The sequence below is a fragment of the Cervus canadensis genome, chromosome 26 (genome assembly GCF_019320065.1).
Source record: "Cervus canadensis isolate Bull #8, Minnesota chromosome 26, ASM1932006v1, whole genome shotgun sequence".
In the NCBI taxonomy this organism is placed as follows: domain Eukaryota; kingdom Metazoa; phylum Chordata; class Mammalia; order Artiodactyla; family Cervidae; genus Cervus; species Cervus canadensis.
This window is the reverse complement of record NC_057411.1, coordinates 48271286-48291810: the sequence shown is the minus strand read 5'-3', so window position 1 is coordinate 48291810 and position 20525 is coordinate 48271286. Positions and strand designations below refer to the sequence as shown.

The window sequence follows — 20525 nt, the reverse complement described above, 5'->3', positions numbered from 1 at the left end:
GACAGAGGAGCCTGGAGGGCTACAGTCCGTGGAGTCGCAAGGAGTGGGACAAGACCAAGAGACGGAGCACACAGTAGTGAAGATATGCTGCATTCTTTTCATTTACAGGCACAAGGAATGCAATATTCCCTGACTTCTGTCTTATACTGTGCATTTAAAATTTTAATTTTTAGACTATTGCCGAATGTCAACTTCACTTCGTGTGAGGCTGGCAACAGCCACTTGGATAGGTTTTGGGGGCAGAGTGGGATTGAAGTGGCCCGGTGAAATTCCTCCTTTGGTCTCAGAGCTCTGGAGGGGGTTCCGGGGTTGCATTGTTAACCAACGGGAGTTCAGGGAACCAGGCTCATCCCTGCTGGTGCCGCAACCCATTGTGGCAGGCAGGGGACGGGCCATTCCAGACACTCTCTCCTGAGGGAATTGAAGGTCTGGGTTGGGGCTGGAGATCAGGTCTTTGAAAGGCTTCTTCATTACAATGACCTTGACATAGCAATTTTTTTTTTTTCTGGTAGTGAGCAACATACTGTGAAACGAAAATATCTCCTGCCATATCAATACACAAGAAATGAAACAGCCATCAGTGATTTCCGGCCTCCAAAGGTGAATGAGGGCCCCTAAAACTAATTGTGATCCGTGTGATCCAGTGGATGTGGTGGGCCCCCCCTCCCTGGGTCCCCCCCTGCCCCAATTGCTGAGGAGCTGGGAGAATGCAAGAAGGTGAATAACGAAACAGGATTGGCCCCAGATAGCTGAGGTGCACATGAAAGGAATGAATTCAGTGAGTACAGAGGCTTGCTTCTTCTCATACATAGAAAGCCAAGTTCCTTAACTTAATCCCTGATCTTTGATGTTCAGACTGCCTGCTCCCTTTGTTGCAAACTTGTAGGTCGCCTGACTTCCCCTCCTGCTTCCTGGGAGCAGTTTTCTCAGAGCTACTGAGATGCTGTCTCCCAGGTTCTGAGTCCTAAACTTGACCACCAAATAAAATAACTCTCTAATTTCAGGTTGTGAAAATATTTTTTAATCAACAATTCAGATAACAGGGCTTCCCAGGTGGCGCTAGACACAGGTTTGATCCCTAGGTGGGGAAGATCCCCTAGAGTTGTTCCTTTTTCAATCTCTAAGCCGTGTCTGACTCTTTGCGACCCCGTGAATGGCAGCACACCAGGCTTCCCTGTCCTTCACTATCTCCCTCATGTCCATTGCGTGGGTGATGTCATCCAACCATCTCATCCTCCGTCACTCCCTCCTCCTCTCGCCCTAGAGCAGGAAAAGGCAACCCACTCCAGTATTCTTGCCAGGATAATCCCATGGACAGAGGAGCCTGGTGGGCTACAATCCATGGGATCGCGAAAGTCGGCAACGACTGAGCGACACACACACATATACAAATACACACACACAACCTGTCACAGGCTTGTCGTGCGGAGGAAAATGGAACAGCACTTGGAGATCACGTCTCCCAGTGGGTGTCACGCCGGAGCGTTACTGAATAAAGAGTGCCCTCCTGCGCGCGGGGCAGGGGGCGGCCGAGCTCCGGCGGGTGGCGCGCGCTAGGCGGCAGCAGCGGGCTGGGCTGGGGCGCGGCCGCCGCGCAGGTCCCTCTTGGCCGGGCGGGCGGGCGGGGCGGGGCGCCGCGTCCGCGCTCGGGGCGGTGGGAGCAGCGGAAGCCGAGCGCAGCGGAGGGATGGCGGCGGCGGCAGCGGGCGAGGCGCGCCGGGTGCTGGTGTACGGCGGCCGGGGCGCGCTGGGCTCGCGATGCGTGCAGGCCTTCCGGGCCCGCAACTGGGTAATTCGGCGGCCGGGCGCGGAGGAGCCTTCGGGCGCAGCGCTGGAGGGCGGTCTGGAAGGGAGCTGGGGGCCCCTGAACCCCCTGAGACGTGATGCTTGCGGGTGCACCCGGCCGAGGTGCAGGGCTTTGCTCTGCCGGGAGGCTGGTGGAGGCGGCTCTGCTCTCCGGCCTCTGCAGGGGCCCGAGTGTCGGGCATGATTCCGGACAGACCAGAACCGGAGAGAGAGGTCACGGGAGGGAAGGAGCTGAAATCACTGCCTTGTTCACGGCCAATGGGGTTACTAGCCTTGTGACTCTGAACCGACCGCTTCATGTTAGCGAGCCCCAGGTTCCCCATCTGTAAAATGGGGGTACTAATTGTATTTATTTCTTAGAGGTGTTATGAGGATGAAATAATTGGTGTCGTTACGCGTAAGTTGTAAATTAACTGACGCTGGTAAAAGCTATTTAAATGTTAGCTACTATTGATATACATATGTTATTGATATATGCCTGCTCAATTGCTTCAGTCTTGTCCGACCCCGTGGACTGTAGCCCGCCAGGCTCCTCTGTGCATGGAATTCTCCAGGCAAGAATACTGGAGTGGGTTGCCATTTCCTTGTCCAGGGGATCTTCCTGACCCGGGCATCAAACCGGCGTCTTTTGCATTGGCAGGCGCTTTTTGTTTTTTGGTTTTTTTAAATCACTAGCGCCACGTGGGAAATCCCCTATTGATATATACCCCTGTTCCATTAGCTTCCCTTGTATGTGATACTTAGAAAGCTTGCAAATGCCTTTTGTTTGGTAAAGACTACTTGGAGTACTTGGTATCATGGGTAGGAGGGGGGGCCTGTCCCCGAGCCAGGGACCCTGCCCCCTGCCCCCAGCCCCCTGCCCCCAGCCTCCAGCCTGCCCCGAGAATTCCAGGTGGAGACTCCGCCCACAGTGTCTTCAGCTGCAGCGGTTTCTGGCTCGGAGACCCCGCTGTAGCCCCGGGAGCTTTCCTGGGGGTTTACTTGCCCGCAGAAGCAGCAGCCTGAGCGTGGTGCACTGGGGCCAGAGAGAAAGGCAGCCAGGGTTTTCATCTCGTGTTAGTAGAGGAATATGCTTCGAAGGGTTCTGAATACACCACCTTCCCGCCATTTAGCTGTCTTGAGATGTCTTCCCAGGTCTGCAGGGGGTGGGTGGGGGCGGGGTGGTGACCTTGGGAACATTTAAGGACTGCCAGCCCAGGACCGGGCATTGAGCTCCTGCATATCAGAGCCCCTACATAGTCTTAGTCCTGTTTAGTCTCTCCAGTAACGTTAATACAGAGTTAATGCATGTATATATAGGATCTAGAAAAAAGGTACAGAACCCTGGAGATCCAACCAGTCCGTCCTAAAGGAAATCAGTCCTGAATATTCATTGGAAGGACTGATGCTGAAGCTGAAGCTCCAGTACTGTGGCCACCTGATGCGAAGAGCCAACTCATTAGGAAAGACTCTGATGCTGGGAAAGACTGAAGGCAGGAGGAGAAGAGGGCGACAGAGGACTAGGTGGACACAAGTGTGAGCAAGCTCGGGGAGTTGGTGAAGGACAGGGAAGCCTGGGGTGCGTGCCTGGGGTTGCAGAGAGTAGGGCCCAGCTGAGCACCTGAAAAAACGAAACAAATAGCTGATTCCCGCTCACACAACATTGTAACGCAATTGTCCTCCTGTTAAAAAAAAAAAATCCAGGGCTCCTGTATCCATTGTTACAGATGCAGGGCTGTGCTTCCTCTCGAAGCCGGGTGTGGGGGCGTGTACAGTGGGTGTCCTTTCACTTGGTGAATCTGGAGAGCTGACTTACCCATGACTGTCTTTGGCTCCCTTCCTTCCTGGAAGCTCCGGGGGTTCTGGGATGGAACCATTTCTTTATCTCAGTACCCTCCTCCCTGTGACACAGAGCAGTGAGTGTTTTGATTGGATACTGTGTTCTTCAAAGCTTGTGGGGGAGATGTTTATCTCTGGGGCCTTCAGACTGCAGGGCCCTGGAGCTTTCTGAGTCAGCACCGTGTGTCAGCAGCCGATGTTGTTCAATCGCTCAGTCGTGTCTGACTCTTTGCCACTCCATGGACTGCAGAACACCAGGTCCTCTGTCCTCCGCTATTTCCCAGAGTTTGTTCAAACCCATATCCATTGAGTCTGTGATGCCACTCATCCACCATAGCATCCTGCATTTCATTTAATTCTCACACTAATCCTGTTGATTGCTGACAGCCCTCATTTTGCAGGGGAGGAACCTCTGCTGAGTGGGTGGATGAGAGAATTGCCGGATGGCAGAATCAGCATTCAAACTCTGACCTGATATCCACGCCCACAGTCATCCTCTTGTGCTCTGGGACAGGGATTGGAAAATTCCAGTTCTCCAGGGGCTGGATCTTGCCTGGCACCTGTTATCACAGAGCCCAAGAGCTAAAAAAGAGTTCCCCATTTTTAATTGGTGAAAAGAAATCCAAAGAAGAGTAGCCACGTGTGAACTTTATATAAAATTAATAATCCAGCGACAGATGTCTTCTCAGCACACAGCCAGGCTCTTTCGTCGATTCCTGGGCTGTTTTCTGTGGCTGCTGTCTATCTGTGATAGCAGAGTTGAGTAGTTGGATGGGGTCACACAGAGTCGGACATGACTGAAGTGACGCCGCAGCAGCTGCAGAGGCCGTGTGGCCATCACAGCCTGAAAGACTTAGCCTCTGGTTCTTTAAGAAAAGGGTTGCAAGTCCCTGGTCTCGGGCATCTCTGCTCCAGCAGGGTTTGGCTTTCAGAGATGACAGTGGAAGGGAAAGAGGTGTTTGGGGGTACAGTGGACTGGCCTGGGGCTCAGGAAGGGGTGTGCTGGCCAACCGGAAAGCCCTGCAAGGGGTGCTAGAGGTCAGTTGCTAGGTCCTTCCTCTAGTGGGTTTTTCTGTAAGCCTCTAACCTGTCTCCACCTCCCCGCATCCCTGCGCATGAATCTGTCCTGCCTGACTGCCTCTTGACCAAACCTGTTTTCTCCTCGCTCCAGTGGGTCGCCAGCATCGACGTGCAGGAGAACGAAGAGGCCAGTGCCAACGTCGTGGTTAAAATGACAGACTCATTCACGGAGCAGGCCGACCAGGTGATTCCAGGGAAGGACCGCACGTGGGGTGGGGAGCCCTGGGGAGAGGGCTCCATGGGTGGTGCATTCTTCCTTCTTTCAGGTGTTGCTTCTCTAATTATGAGAGCCATTGTGCTCATGGAGGGAAATTTGTAAAAAGTGAACAGAAAAAAAAGACAAGTAGCCCATGATCCATGTCTAGTTAGCTCACTAGTTAGTTCACATTTTGGCCCATTTTCTTGTGCTTCCTCTGCATACTATACAAGTCTTACAGGTTGAGATAAATTCGTATTTTATAAGCTATGGTCAGCTTCTCTTTTTTCAACTTACTTAGCTTGAATTCTTCCTCAAAGCACTTAATAAAACCTCTGTGTCAACTCATAATTTTTCTTTGTATGGATTGGTCACAGTTTCTTTGGTTTGTACTTGTACATTTAAACTTTTTTTGCAGTTTTTCTTTTTTCACTCTAACTTCTTTTACTTAATAATGTTAAGAATACTGTGGTGAACATCTTCATCTCCATCTCTTATTTATTGAAGATATGTTCCAGAAAGCAGAGCTCCCCCTACCCAAAGCAAGACTGCTAACAAACCAGGTCGTTTCCAATTATAAAGTGAAAGTGACAGTGTTAGTCTCTGAGTCATGTCTGACTCTTTGCGAACCCATAGACTGTTTTAGCCCACTAGGCTCTTCTGTCCATGGGATTCTCGAGGCAAGTATACTGGAGTGGGTAGCCAGTCCTTCTCCAGGGGAATCTTCCCGCCCAGGCGTGTTGTAAAGAAGTCAGGCAAAACCATACAGCTATATAGATAAATTGTGAAGTATCCCTCTTTCTCCCTGTGACCGTGTCCCCCTCCTGCCTCCCCGAGGAGGAACTGTTGACAATTTGTTGGATCTCTTGGTATTAAGCATCTGAGATGCTCTCAAGCAGGTCTGCCTTTCTGGAAGAGCCCTTCCCACCAGCTGCATGAAGGATGTGCTATCTGTGGTCTTCATGCCAGCCCTGCAGCGCACAGTCCAAGGAAACCTCCTAATGATTCCTGTGCTTAATGGTCTTATTGGTTTTATTGGACTTAATAGTAAAACTCAGTATGGCTTTGCTGTATGTTAGACATCATAAGAAGTGTCTTATTTGCAATAGGCCGCTTAATCTCTTTAACACCCCCAAAACCAAGTGTCTCATCGTATCTCCCTTTTAGAAATGGGTACGGGAGTCCCTGGTCTTTGTTCGACCAGGTCGTAGGTGGCAGAGCTGGGATTTGAACCTGGGCTGTGGTAGGGAGTGGTGCCGGTGCTCTTAACTGCATGTTAAAGTTGCTTCTCAGCAGGATAGCTTCGTGTGAGTAACGCAAGGAAAACTTAAACCATTTGCAAGGGAGCCCCTGGGCGTGGACAGCTGCAGCTCCTCCAGACGTGGTCCTCTGTGGTCACTGTCTCTCCTGCTCCTTTAGTTGCAGGTTTCTGATGTCTGCATCCCATTTTGAATGTGAAATTGTCCACATCTAAGACTTTGACTATATGGTGCATCTTTAGGACAAAGATTGGGAAATGCCTTCGTTATTAGCTTTTAACATCTTTAACCCCTCCTGCGCCTTCTCATCTCCTAGTCACTCAATCAGGAATGTCTGGACGAACAACATGACATCCAGTTTTTTATTCTAAAGCTCTAAAAGAAGGAAATTTAACCTTAGTATATATAAAAGTAGGGCTTCCCAGGTGGTGCTAGTGGTAAAGAACCCACCTGCCAATGCAGGAGACTTGAGATGCATGTTCAATCCCTGGGTCCGGAAGATTCGCTGGAGGAGGACATGGCAACTCACTCCAATATTCTTGCCTGGAGAATCCTACGGACACAGGAGCCTGGCGGGCTACAGTCTGTAGCGTTGCAATGAGTTGGACGCGGCTGAGTGACTGAGCACACACACAGGCATATTTAATTTGGCTCTTAAGCTGAAAATTCACTAAAGACAGAAAATGAAAAGTGAGAAAAAAATTAAACCTATAGAAGACTATTGGATAGGCAAAAGGAAGAATTTAGGGCGAGGAATTTTAAAATGCCTCATTTTAATTTTATTATAAAAATAGAACACAGAGGTGGTTAAAAAAGCAAATCAAGCAGGAGCATTGTTGCTTGGGCTCCATGCTTCCCTAAAAGGTAGAACGCAGGTCGTGTTCGGGTACAGAGGTCAGGGAAGATGACGCAACTCCTGGCAGATGGGACCTTGCTGTTGGCGTGGGATGCAGCTTAGAAATGAAGGAGAGGCAGCCAGGGAACCAGGGTAACAGGAGGAAGATCTCAAAAGCTGAACCAGGGTTACGTCAGGTACTTGCCAAGGGACGGTCAGGAATCTACTTAAATTGAGAGATTTTGGTATTGAATGTAGAGGAGAGGAAAGGTTGGTTTCCATTGCCAGATTGATCTCCATGAAAGAGTAATTTATTTCTGGCCATGACCTGTGGCTTGTGGAATCCTAGTTCGCAAACCAGGGATCAAACTCATGCCCCCTGCAATGGAAGCGTGGAGTCTGAACCCTTGGACCGCCAGGCAGTTCCCCTGAAAGAGTGATCTGAGGCTCAGAAATTGTTAGGGAAAGCTGTCAGAGACTGAAATGTTACTGCTGGGAGAATTCCACTGTCCTGTGTTAAGCTGCTTCTTTAGAAGCTTGATCTTAGTGAAGCTGTTGACAGGCTATGATCCTTTCAGCCGTTCCAGAAAAATATGGAAAGGATTCATGGATGATGGCCAGGGTTGTGTGTCTTCTCAGATTTTTGTTTTAATAAACTGTAACAAAAGACATGCGTATGTTTTCAACACTTTAAACATTTGAATCAAACAGCAGTAGAGAATTAAAATGAACCCCCGTGTATTCATTGCTTACCAACATTTTGCCATGAATTATTTTTTATTGCTTTATTTTTAAGGAAAAAGTTTCTCTTTGGCTTTGGTTTTTTTTTGGAGTTACAGTTAATGGGATGTTTGTATTGGGGGGAGAGTAGAATTGATTATCTCAGTTTATGATTCTGTGATTGGCAAAGAAATTCTGGAAAGAAATATACCAGAAATCTAGCTATAGGCAGTGAAATCCTAGGTGATTTTTTAAAAAATATGAAACGCTTCATGAATTTGTGTGTGATTTTTTTTTTTAACTTTTCCTACTTTATTTATTGTTTTATCCCAGGAATATGTACATCTCCACCCTTTAGAATATTCAGAAGACTCTAGGTTGCTTTATAAAAATCATGCTGAAATGCAGTCAGGCTTTGCTGTCCAAAATGTTCATTGTAAATGGGTCCTGCATCTGATTTTCAAAGTGTGCATTGCCAGGTACTGTAAACTGACTTAAAAAGGAGTGAAAGGTCAATGGAGGTGACTACAGCAATGTCAGACGTCAGCCTGTTGAGGTCTACCTGACAATCTGTGTGTCTTTTCTGGCCCCTCTGTTTCAGGTGACGGCTGAAGTGGCAAAGCTCCTGGGTACAGAGAAGGTGGATGCGATCCTTTGTGTGGCTGGAGGATGGGCTGGGGGCAATGCCAAGTCCAAGTGTGAGTCCTTTTCTGGGTTAATCATTCACCCTGCACTGCTCCCTGTCCAGGTGCATGGGTCGGGTCTGCAGCATGTGCCAGGCCAGACGTTTTCCTGTCTGCCGCCCGGAATCTTCCCAGTCGCTGTAAGGTGGGGGTCAACACCCCGTTTTACAGAGAAAGAAAAAACTTCCCATAAAGGGGGTCGGGGGCTTCCCCGGTGGCTCAGCATAAAGGACCCGCCTGCACTGCAGGAGCTGTGGGAGGCTGGGGTTCGATCCCTGGGTCACAAAGGTCCCCTGGAAAAGGGAATGGCAACCCACTCCTGTGTCCCTGCCTGGAGAATCCCATGGACGCAGGAGTCTGGCGGGTACAGTCCGTAGGGGGCAAAGAGTCAGACACGACTGAAGTGACTTAGCACGCACGGATGCTCAGAGGAGTTAGGGCAGAGGGGCCTTGAGATTAACAAGGAGACGGGATGAAGTCAGCATTGTTCCCACCGCAGTCTTTCAGGGCTCGGTACTGGGAATTGGGGAATGTGAATGGAATGCAGAGATGGTTCAGAAGATGAAAAGGACTCACAATTGAGCTTTTGCTGAAGCTGTGAGTTTATTTGCTCTTTTTTTATCATGAGCATTTTCAAATACACAGAAAAGAGGAAAGAGCCATTCAGGGCACACCTTTATGCTCCCGTCAAGGCTCAGCCCTTGTGAATGTTTGCCACACTCGCATCCTCCTGCTTTCTCGCATGCGTGTCCTCTGTGTGTGTGTTTTTGCTGCTGTTGTTAATCATTTGAAAGTGCTTTGACACTTGACTATACTTCAGTATGTGTCTCCAGGGATTAGGCCATTCTCTCACGTTAGCGTAATACCGCTCTCATACCTAAGAAAATTACCAGTAATTCTGTAAGATTAATAGTACCGGCCCATGTTCCAGTTACCTCAGTCTGTTCCATAGCTGTTTTCCCTAGATTTATTCTAATCAGCATTGTATTATTGTTTGAGTCACTTAATCTAGAATTTTTTTTCTTTCCTGTGATAGGTTTGGCAGGTCCAAGGCAGTTTTCATGTAGCATGTCCCCCACCCTGAATGTGTCAGACTGTTTCTTTAAGGTATCACTTACCTCGTTCTTCTGTCCCTGGTGTTTCTTGTGAACTGGAAGGTAGGTCTGGAGACTTGCTTAGATTCAGGTTAAATATGCTGAGGTGAGGATGGGGGTGAATATGGAGGGGAGGATGCTTCCTGAGTGATGTGGACTTCCCCCTGCAGCCCTCTGAGTCCTCACCACATCCCACAGCCTGCTCCACTGTCCATCCAGAGTGGTGCCAGCTCTGATGCTGGGTCAGGATTAAGGTGATAGATCTCCATTGTGAAGTACATTTTTCTGTTTGTGATTAGTAAGTGACCCATGGGATGGTGCTTTGGCATCATGCATGAGTCTCCTGTTCCCAAACACCTTGAGAACCCCAAATTCCTCAAAACTAGTGGTTATAAACATCCACTGATCATCTCTACCTGAATCAGTCGTTCCACTGGGGCTTGGAAAATGGTAGTTTTCCAATTCTATCATCCCTTCTACATTTATCAGCCAAAGTGATTTAAAAGGGAGTTGATTTTCTGTGTGCGCACGCATGTGTGTGTGCTCTGTCATGTCCAGCTGTGTGCAGCCCCGTGGACTGTGGCCCACCAGCCTCCTCTGTCCACAGGATTCTCCAGGCAAGAATACTGGCAGGGTTGCCGTTTCCTTTTCCTTCTCTGTGAACCACACTTAAATGTGAAATTGTCAGTTTGTCGGGGATCAGCTTGGCAGAACACCTGATGGCCTTTTGTGTATTTTGGGAACAGGAAGTAACAATTGTGGGTCCATCGGTTTTTCCCCTAGTTCTTCTTAACAGGGAAATGCAGTTCCTTGGTCATCACCCACTGCAGACTCTCCTTCTGTATCAGGAGGGCTCTGTCTCTGGGTCATGGGTGCACTGGGTTCTGTGTATCCTGTGAGGGGGGAAGGGGATCAGCTGGTGATGTGACCTCCCTTACCAGTTCCTCCTCATGTCTCTGGCGAGGTCAGAGGGTTAAAACAAGTGTGAAATGGTTATTATTTCAGCTCTCTTTTAGAGAGTCTTTAAAGTTGGCATTAAACTTTCAACCATAAAAAGCTTGTCACTCCATGAAAGCCCTGTTTATGTCATCATAGTCCCTGAGATCTTTTATCACAGATAAAACTTGACTTAGACATATAGGTTCTAATTAAAGATCTAATGTCCTTTATTTATTTTTGTAATTTTAAAAATTATTTTTTTGGCCACACCACGCAGCTTGCAGGATCTTAGTTCCCTGACCAGTGATCGAACCCAGACCCTTGGCTGTGAGAGCATGGAATTCTAATCACTGACCACCAGGGAAGGCCCCTAATGCCATTTATAAAGTATGGCAGTGTTTGAATTAAAGCCAGTCCCACCTATCTGTCAACAGCCCTCATTTATTGGTGGATGTTTAACCAGTTTGGCTTCCCCGGTGGCTCAGATGATAAAGAATCTGCCTGCAAGGCAGGAGACCCGGGTTTGATCCTTGGGTAGGGAAGATCCCCTGGAGAAGGGCATGGCAACCCACTCCAGTATTCTTGCCTGGAGAATCCCATGGCCAGAGGAGCCTGATGGGCTACAGTCCGTGGGGTGGCAAAGAGTCAGACATGACTGAGCGACTGACACTAACCAGTTTACATGAGGAGGCTGAGACTTGGGTGACCACGTGGCCTGGATTTGAACCTGCATCTCTGAGCACAAGCCCTGGGCTGTGTGTGTGTTAGATCTCCCTGCAGACCCAGAGTGGCCATGGGGGCTTCCTGGAGGGTCGGGTGCTGGGGGTCAAGTTCACCCTTCAGTTTCTTCCCTGTGAATGCTGACCTCATGTGTTTCTTTGCTCAGCACTCTTTAAAAACTGTGACCTGATGTGGAAGCAGAGCGTGTGGACATCCACCATCTCCAGCCACCTGGCCACCAAGCACCTCAAGGAAGGAGGCCTCCTGACCTTGGCGGGGGCCAGGGCCGCCCTGGACGGGACGCCTGGTGAGCCTCTGTTTCCCCGTCTGTGAAATGGGAACGCTCACACTTTCTTGCTCGCTGGGCTGCTGAGCGCTTCCCTGGGAGGGGGAATATTAGAGCTGTTTACCCTCCAGGGCTGTTTGCAGTTGGGTGGATCTTGCTTCCTTTTAGGCCTCCATCTTTTTAGGGGAAGCGCTCCTCGTCTTTTCATGTGCATTGTCCTCATGGTCACGCTGGCCAAGGACCACTGTCCTCTGACACCTCCTCGTCTCGTGTGTGTGTCTGGGGTCCACCCAGGGAATGGATGGTGTAGCTGAGGCTCTCAGCTCGTAATATGGGCTTTTCCCTGGTGGCTCAGGTGGTAAAGAATCCGCCTGCAGTGCTGGTGACCCAGGCTCAATCTCTGGATCGGGAGGATCCCCTGGTGAAGGGAATGGCAACCCACTCCAGTGTTCTTGCCTGGAGAATTCAGATAAGACTGAGTGGCTAACACTTTTACTGAGGTGTGGGCAGGGGATGGTTAAGACTTCACCATCTGGCACAATTCACTCTCCCTTTGGGATTGGAATAAAGGAATTTAAGCAGGGAGTAGGGGACATAGTTTAGGGAGCCAGAAACTGTCTCCACTACCTAAATTAAACTCGTTAAAAAAAAAAAGACGGGGAGTGTTTTTGAACCTCTTTAGTAAGTGGTAGAAATCTTAAGCATCTTTTTCAGTTTTCATGTAGTGAACTGAACTGTGAGGCGTTTACAAATTAATAATTTTTTTGCCACTCATTTTATTAGGTTTCACAGAGAAAGTGATCTTATAAATCCATGGCTCTTGCAGTAATTCACACTGTATAAATGTTCAGTGGTAGTCTGGCTGAGATCTGATTTTCATTAAAATCAGAGACTCTAGAGAGTAAATACAGAAATGAGTAATAGCCTGACATTGAAAAGAGAAAACCCTAGGACTGAAACACTAATTTTCCTGAAGGACGAAACAGCTTTCTACCCTTGCTTTTGGTTTACTAGTATCATTCTTTGCTTATAGTTTCAGATACTGGTTACGACTATGGGATCTGGAACTATACGGGTTGGTTTCGTGTTGTGGTTTTGCCGTTTAGTCGCTGTGTGATAGTTGGCAAATTACTTAACCTCTCTGAGCCTCAGTTTTGTCATTTGTATAATGAGAAGTAATGGTAATAGCTCCTTTACATGGTGGTTGGGACTTGTAAACATCTTAATGGGTGTAATGGTTTAAGACAGGTATTGCAGAGAGTTAGCAGTACTCCAGGTTTCTTTTTGGTCAGTTACTCCTTCAGGTGTTGATAAGTTTGTTCCTCTTTTAGCTCTTTAGTTAGATGTTGTTAAACTTAACTTGAGTCATGAAATCTTTTCTCTTTGATTCAGACTCCAGAGAAATCTGGGGAAGTCTATGAAAGCATGTGATGAACAGGCTTAATAGTCCTTGAAAACCCAAGAAGAGGTGTTCAAAAATGAAAAGTTTTTCATGTGGAAACACACTGAGAAACCCCACCCTCTCCTGTGTCCAAGGCTGTTTATTTGTGGACAGTCCACTGGAGGATAAACGGTACCAAAGAGATGGTGATCTCCCCCCTGTACCCTGTAAGGGTCTGCGCTGTGTTTAGAAATCAGTCTTTAGGGACTGCACAGATCACTTGATACTTATGTATCTTCTTGATGAAGTGCATGCTTTCCCCGTATTTTGCACATGATCCTTGCCAGCGTTGTACAGAATCCTGTGGGATTAAACCTTTAGGGCTCCTGGCTGCTGCTTGCTTGCTTCTCCTCACCCGATTCCTTGCTTTCATGCTGTTTGAATGGGGTGAAGAGAGTCCTGGGAGAAGGGAGGGTGCTGGGGGACAGGGGCTGGTGGGATGAAATCCACACGCTAGTTTGTTTAAGCTGTTGGAATGGTGACTTTTCACTCATTTCTTTGTTATAATTTTTACTGGAGTATAGTTGTGTTGGTTTCTACTGGGCAGCAAAGTGAATCAGCCATACGTAGACACACGTCCCCTCTCTTTTGGAGTTCTTCCTGTTTAGGTCACCCCGGAACCCTGAGTAGAGTTCTCTGAGCTGTACGGGAGGTTCTCTGTTCTCTGTCTATTTTATACACAGTAGTGTGTCTGCGGTGTCAATCCCAGTCTCCCAACTCGTCCCATCCCCTCCACTGGTTTGTTTTAATCGCCGCAGAGTTTGTTAGCTCTTCATGCCATGGTCGGCCTTCTGCCCCCAACGAAGCCAAGAAAAGCCAGGCATGGTGAAATAGTCTTCTTGTGTTTCTAAATAACTTTTTGAGACCTTGACCCTCTTTTGCAATTTGAGTCACTGTGGAAGCGGTTCAGCGATTGGCTGCTCCGCTGGGCTGTGAGTCCCACCTCCCACCAGACGCTGATGCCTGTTGAGCGGTTATACTTTAAACAGCCGACCTGCTGGGGTTTTTAGGGAGCGGCCGACCTTTGGAAGTAGTGGTTTTCTGAAGGCGGAGGGGTCTTGGCAGCAATGAGCCGTTCTTTGTTGCTGTGATGGCTGCATTTAATGCACCTACAGCTGGGTGCTGTGGGGTGCTTCTGAGACGAGAGAGCTCGCCTGCCGTGTGTCTGTGGGACAGACGGAGTCCTGTCCTGATAAGGCTGTTACATATAGACTGACTAAGCAACAAGATCATACTGTGTCACACAGGGAACTAGTCAGTATCCTGTGATAAACCCTAGTGGAAGAGGATGTTAAAAAAGAACGTATATATGTATACATATATGGGGCTTCCCTGGCAGCTCAGTTGGTAAAGAATCCACCTGCAATGCAGGAGCCCTGGGTTGGGAAGATCCCCGGAGAAGAGAATGGCAACTCACTCCACTGTTCTTGCCTGGGAAGTCCCATGGACAGATGAGCCTGATGGGCTGCAAGAGTTGGCCATGACAGCCACTAAACCACCACCATGTATGTGTATATGTATATGAATCACTTTGCTGCACAGCGGAAATTAGCACATTATAAATCAACTATACTTCAATTAAATAAAAAGAAAGGCATGCCTTGCTTCTATCAGCAAGCCTTCGCTGACTGGTGGGAGGAAAGGAAGGCTGATAGGAAGCATGTGTACACGTATGTTGCGATTGCTCAAATAGCATAGTTTGTTTTTTAATTAATTTTTTTGGAGTCTGGTTGATTTGCGGTGTTGTGTTAGTTTCTGCTCTACAGTAAAGTGAATCAGTTATTTATCTACACATATAGCCACTCTTTCTCAGACTCCGCTCCCATGTAGGCCGTTACGGAGGAAGGAGCTGCATTCTCTGTGCCATGCAGTAGGCCCTTCTTATTTTTCTATTTTATGTACAGTAGTATGTACGGGTTGATCCCCATCTCCCAATGTATCCCACCCCCACTTCCCTCCCTTCATAACCATAAGTTTATTTTCTGTATCTGTGTCTATTTCTGTTTTGTAAATACGTTTATTTGTATTGGGTTGACCACAAAGTTCGTTCAGGTTTTTTTCCATAACATTTTACAGAAAAACCTGAGGGCCCTTTTTGGCCAACCCAGGACTTTTTTTTCAGATTCCACGTGTAAGCAGTCTCATACGATTCAAATGGTGTCCTTTAATGGGAGCTGGACTCCAGGGCACAGCACTTATGTTAATATGATGGGCAACATGTATGGAGGTCCTACCCTGTCCTGAGCCTAGAACTGAGTACTTTATCCCCATTTTACAGGTGGGAAGACTGAGGGTCAGACAGGTCTTGAGAACCTGCCTGGGGTTTCTGTAGTGGTAAATGGAAGAGCTGCACAGCCTGACTCTAAAGCCTGTATTTCAAAGTCCTGCTTGATTTTGCCAACTCACTGGGCACCCAGTGTTGTGTGCTGGCTGCTCATAAGCTATTATGGATTCAAGGGTTCAAAACCCTTGCCTGGCTTTTCACCTCTCTGCTGGCCTCAGGACGCATCTGTGTGTGAGTCTGGGCCTGTCCAAGCCTCCATTTCCTTAGCAATAGAACTAGGATTGGCCTTGTGGCTTCTCTGATAACTGTTAAGTGCCAGGTGAATAATAGGTTGTGTCCTTCCCACTTTCCATAGATGTCCCTGGTTCTCTCTTCCTGGCCTCCTTGGGACCTCCTGGTGCCCTTTGGACGTGCCGGTGGCAGCCGGTGGTCACTGAAATGTTTTCTCCCCGTTTCCCAGGGATGATCGGCTACGGCATGGCCAAGGCCGCGGTGCACCAGCTCTGCCGGAGCCTGGCCGGGAAGAACAGCGGCCTGCCGCCCGGGGCTGCGGCCGTCGCCCTGCTCCCGTAAGTGGCTGGGGGTCCCTCCACGCCTGACTCCCGCCGAGGGTTCATGTGGATCCTGGAGTCACCCCACACCAGGGATGAGTGCGTGCTGTCCCCTCGGCCCCCGAGAGTCGTCAAAGGCCCTGACGACACTTGTTCGGCTTTTGGATTATCCTGGGCTTTCCCGGATGGTTGCCTGGCTGATGGGATGGGTCTTCCTGGCCTGCATCTTTCTCATTTTCTGTCCTTCTGTCCCTCTTTATTAAGAAATAGTGGACACATTTAATTTTAATATCTGTATCTCAGTCCATGTCAGCACGGTCACCCTCGGTGCCGTGGGCTCCTGGGTGTGGGGACACACACGTGACAGGCTTGTCTCTGCTCTGCAGGGTCACCCTGGACACCCCGGTGAACAGGAAGTCGATGCCCGAGGCCGACTTCAGCTCCTGGACGCCCTTGGAGTTCCTGGTTGAGTGAGTATCGCAGTCTCGTCACTGACTCAGCAGCTCCCGGCCCCTGTGCCTCCGTCTTGTGGGTGAAAGGACAGGCCCTGTTCTCCTGGCTTATCAACCCGGCTGCTCCATGAGGTCCTGACCTTCAAGGGCGCCTCGCACCTCCGTGTGAACCTTGCAGGCTGGAGGGGTAGATGGTGCCTCCCCCTCCACCGTGGTTCAGCTCCTCTAGGCCTCAGTTTCTCAGTCTGTACAATGGGGGCCCGTGATGACTGTTAGGAGGGTAAGCTATCGTAGAGTGGGCCAGGCTCTCAGCCCACATCTGACCCACAGAAGTGCTGGGTGAGCCCGGCTCCCAGAACGCTCGCTCTGTCTGTTAACAAGCACAGCTGCGTAGAGTGAGCCGCTGACCTGGGTGGGACCTCTGGGCCCACATGTCTGAATTAGTGCCAAGCATCAGAAAAGCGTCCTTTGTCCCCCAAATCATATTCGGCCCCCATTTGTAAATATGAGTGGCTTTGGAAGCTCAGGAGAGGGTGCGCTTTCTGCTCACTTGTGTTCACCTGGATCTCAGCTCCCCCAGGCCCCTCTGTTTAAGGGGGTATTGAGCGCATGTTCGCTGAGAATCCCACTAGGGCCTGGGGACGATGAGGAGGGAGACGTGGAGCAGGGACCACCTCGCCCAGCAGAGTGAGTGATGAGCTGCCTGGACGGCTGTGTTCATACGGGATGTTTGTAGAGCTTGGGGCGTGTGCTTCTGGTCTGAGGTTGCCTTTTGCTTAGATGTTTTATGTTTATTTATGTTTGGAACAAGCACTTACGTAGTACCTATGCGCCAAGCCATTTGAGCACTTCATAACCCTGGTCTTACTAAATGCTCATAGCGGGGGCTTCTTCAGTGGCTCAGTGGTAAAGAACCTGCCTGCCGATGCAGGAGACTCAGGAGATGGGAGTTCGATCCCTGGGTCAGGAAGAGCCTCTGGAGGAGGACATGGCAACCCACTCCAGTATCCTTGCCTGGAGAAACCCCGTGGACAGAGGAGCCTGGTGGGCTACGGTCCATGGGGTCGCAAAGAGTCGGGCACGGCTTAGTGACTGGAAATACAACGGCTTCCCTGTACAGCTCGAATGACTGGCCAGCTCTGGTCTAGCAGGTTACTCATCGGCACTGAAGACCTCAGGAGCTCCTGAGGACTTTCCAGTGAAGGAAGGGCCACAGTCCCACCTGGGGGATGTCAGAGGGGCCAGTATTCCCCACAGCAGGAGTTAATGCTTTAAAAATGACCGGGGGACTTCCCTGGCAGTCTAGTGATTAAGACTATGTGTTCCGATGCTCTGAAATTTTGCTCCTTCCTAAAGGATTGTTGCCATTTCAAGGAGGAGAGAGAGGTCAAGTAAAGCTTTCTCCTTTACAGTTAAGAGCAGTGATTAAAATTTGCTTCTTGAAGAATTAGTTGTGGTAGAATAACAGAGAACATACATTCCAGAGGAGCCTACAAGACATTTTGAGGGGACACTGGACTCCTCCTTCTTTGTGTGACAGGCAGGAGAATGGGTGATTCCAGATGAGAGAATTCAGAAACCATGGGATCACACAAAGTGTACAAGTATCCCCTTTTCTGTACATCCTCATCAACACTGGTCATCTGTGGTCTTCTTGAAGCTGGACATCCTGCAGTGGCTTCCCAGCTTGCATTGCAGTGTTCCCAGCAGTGTTGGCTCTCTGATCCCAGCTTTCTAATCACTGGATCACACCTCAGGGCTGTATAGTTGGAGAAGTCCCGAGACTACAAGAAGAATAAAACTGAAATCCAGAGGCAGGAGACTTAAGCCCAAAACCTGAGAACACCAGAAAACTCCTGACTACATGGAACTTTAAGCAATAAGTGACTGTCCAAAAGCCTTCATACCTACACTGAAACCAACCACCACCCAAGAGCCAATAAGTTTTAGAGCAAGACATACCACACAGATTCTCCAGCAACGCAGGAACATAGCCCTGAACATCAACATACAGGCTGCCCAAGGTCACACCTAACACATAGACCCATCTCAAAACTCATCACTGGGCACTCCATTGCTCTCCAAAGAGAAGAAATCAAATTCCACGCACCAGAACACTGACGCACGCTTCCCTAACCAGGAAATCTTGACAAGCCAATCGTCTAACCCCACCCACTGGGTTAATCCTCCACAACAAAAAGGAACCACAGATCTCCAGAATACAGAAAGCCCACTCCAGATACAGCAATCTAAACAAGATGAAAAGGCAAAGAAATACCCAACAGGTAAAAGAACATGAAAAATGCCCACCAAGTCAAACAAAAGAGGAGGAGATAGGGAATCTACCTGAAAAAGAATTTAGAATAATGATAATAAAAATGATCCAAAATCTTGAAAACAAAATGGAGTTACAGATAAATAGCCTGGAGACAAAGATTGAAAAGATTCAAGAACTGTTTAATAAAGACCTAGAAGAAATAAAAAAGAGTCAATTAAAAATGAATAATGCAATGAATGAGATCAAAAACACTTTGGAGGGAACCAAGAGTAGAATAACGGAGGCAGAAGATCGGATAAGTGAGGTAGAAGATAAAATGGTGGAAATAAATGAAGCAGAGAGGAAAAAAGAAAAAAGGATCAAAAGAAATGAGGACAACCTCAGGGACCTCTGGGACACTGTGAAATGCCCCAACATTCGAATCATAGGAGTTCCAGAAGAAGAAGACAAAAAGAAAGGCCATGAGAAAATACTCGAGGAGATAATAGCTGAAAACTTCCCTAAAATGGGGAAGGAAATAGCCACCCAAATCCAAGAAACCCAGAGAGTCCCAAACAGGATAAACCCAAGGCGAAACACCCCAAGACACATATTAATCAAATTAACAAAGATCAAACACAAAGAACAAATATTAAAAGCAGCAAGGGAAAAACAACAAATAACACACAAAGGGATTCCCATAAGGATAACAGCTGATCTATCAATAGAAACCCTCCAGGCCAGAAGGGAATGGCAGGACGTACTGAAAGTAATGAAAGAGAATAACCTACAACCTAGATTACTGTACCCAGCAAGGATCTCATTCAGACATGAAGGAGAATTCAAAAGCTTTACAGACAAGCAAAAGCTGAGAGAATTCAGCACCACCAAACCAGCTCTTCAACAAATGCTAAAGGATGTTCTCTAGACAGGAAATGCAGAAAGGTTGTATAAACGTGAACCCAAAACAACAAAGTAAATGGCAACGGGACCACACCTATCAATAATTACCTTAAATGTAAATGGGTTTAATGCCCCAACCAAAAGACAAAGATTGGCTGAATGGATACAAAAACAAGACCCCCATATATGCTGTCTACAAGAGACCCACCTCAAAACAAGAGACACATACAGACTAAAAGTGAAGGGCTGGAAAAAAATATTTCATGCAAACGGAGACCAAAAGAAAGCAGGAGTCGCAATACTCATATCAGATAAAATAGACTTTCAAATAAAGGATGTGAAAAGAGACAAAGAAGGACACTACATAATGATCAAAGGATCAATCAAAGAAGATATAACAATTATAAATATATATGCACCCAACATAGGAGCACCGCAATATGTACGGCAAATGCTAACGAGTATGAAAGAGGAAATTAATAGTAACACAATAATAGTGGGAGACTTTAATACCCCACTCACAACTATGGATAGATCAACTAAACAGAAAATTAACAAGGAAACACAAACCTTAAATAACACAATGGACCAGCTAGACCTAATTGATATCTATAGGACATTTCACCCCAAAACAATCAACTTCACCTTTTTCTCAAGTGCACACGGAACATTCTCCAGAATAGATCACATCCTGGGCCATAAATCTGGTCTTGGAAAATTCAAAAAAATTGAAATCATTCCAGTCATCTTTTCTGACCACAGTGCAGTAAGATTAGATCTCAATTACAGGAAAAAAATTGTTAAAAATTCAAACATATGGAGGCTAAATAACACGCTTCTGAATAACCAACAAATCATAGAAGAAATCAAAAAAAGAAATCAAAATATGTATAGAAATGAATGAAAATGAAAACACAACAACCCAAAACCTATGGGACACTGTAAAAGCAGTGCTAAGGGAAGGTTCATAGCATTACAGGCTTACATCAAGAAACAAGAAAAAAGCCAAATAAATAACCTAACTCTACACCTAAAGCAATTAGAGAAGGAAGAAATGAAGAACCCCAGGGTTAGCAGAAGGAAATAAATCTTAAAAATTAGGGCAGAAATAAATGCAAAAGAAACTAAAGAGACCATAGCAAAAATCAACAAAGCTAAAAGCTGGTTTTTTGAAAAAAATAAACAAAATTGACAAACCATT

At 47.6% G+C, this 20525-nt stretch overlaps 1 protein-coding gene across 2 annotated transcripts in view; it reads left to right on the top strand.

Moving 5' to 3' along the window:
• Window positions 1-1528: 1528 nt before the first annotated feature.
• The window catches only part of QDPR (quinoid dihydropteridine reductase), a 28662-nt gene continuing 9665 nt past the window's right edge, over window positions 1529-20525 (top strand). Inside the window, exons 1-6 of one of the 2 annotated variants that reach the window (XM_043448173.1) lie at window positions 1529-1789; window positions 4796-4888; window positions 8316-8412; window positions 11317-11457; window positions 15622-15730; window positions 16099-16182. In XM_043448173.1, coding sequence (XP_043304108.1) covers window positions 1688-1789; window positions 4796-4888; window positions 8316-8412; window positions 11317-11457; window positions 15622-15730; window positions 16099-16182 — 626 coding nt within the window. In that variant the 5' untranslated portion in view covers window positions 1529-1687. The remainder of the gene's footprint in view (window positions 1790-4795; window positions 4889-8315; window positions 8413-11316; window positions 11458-15621; window positions 15731-16098; window positions 16183-20525) is intronic. The other variant, XM_043448174.1, reaches the window with a different exon arrangement.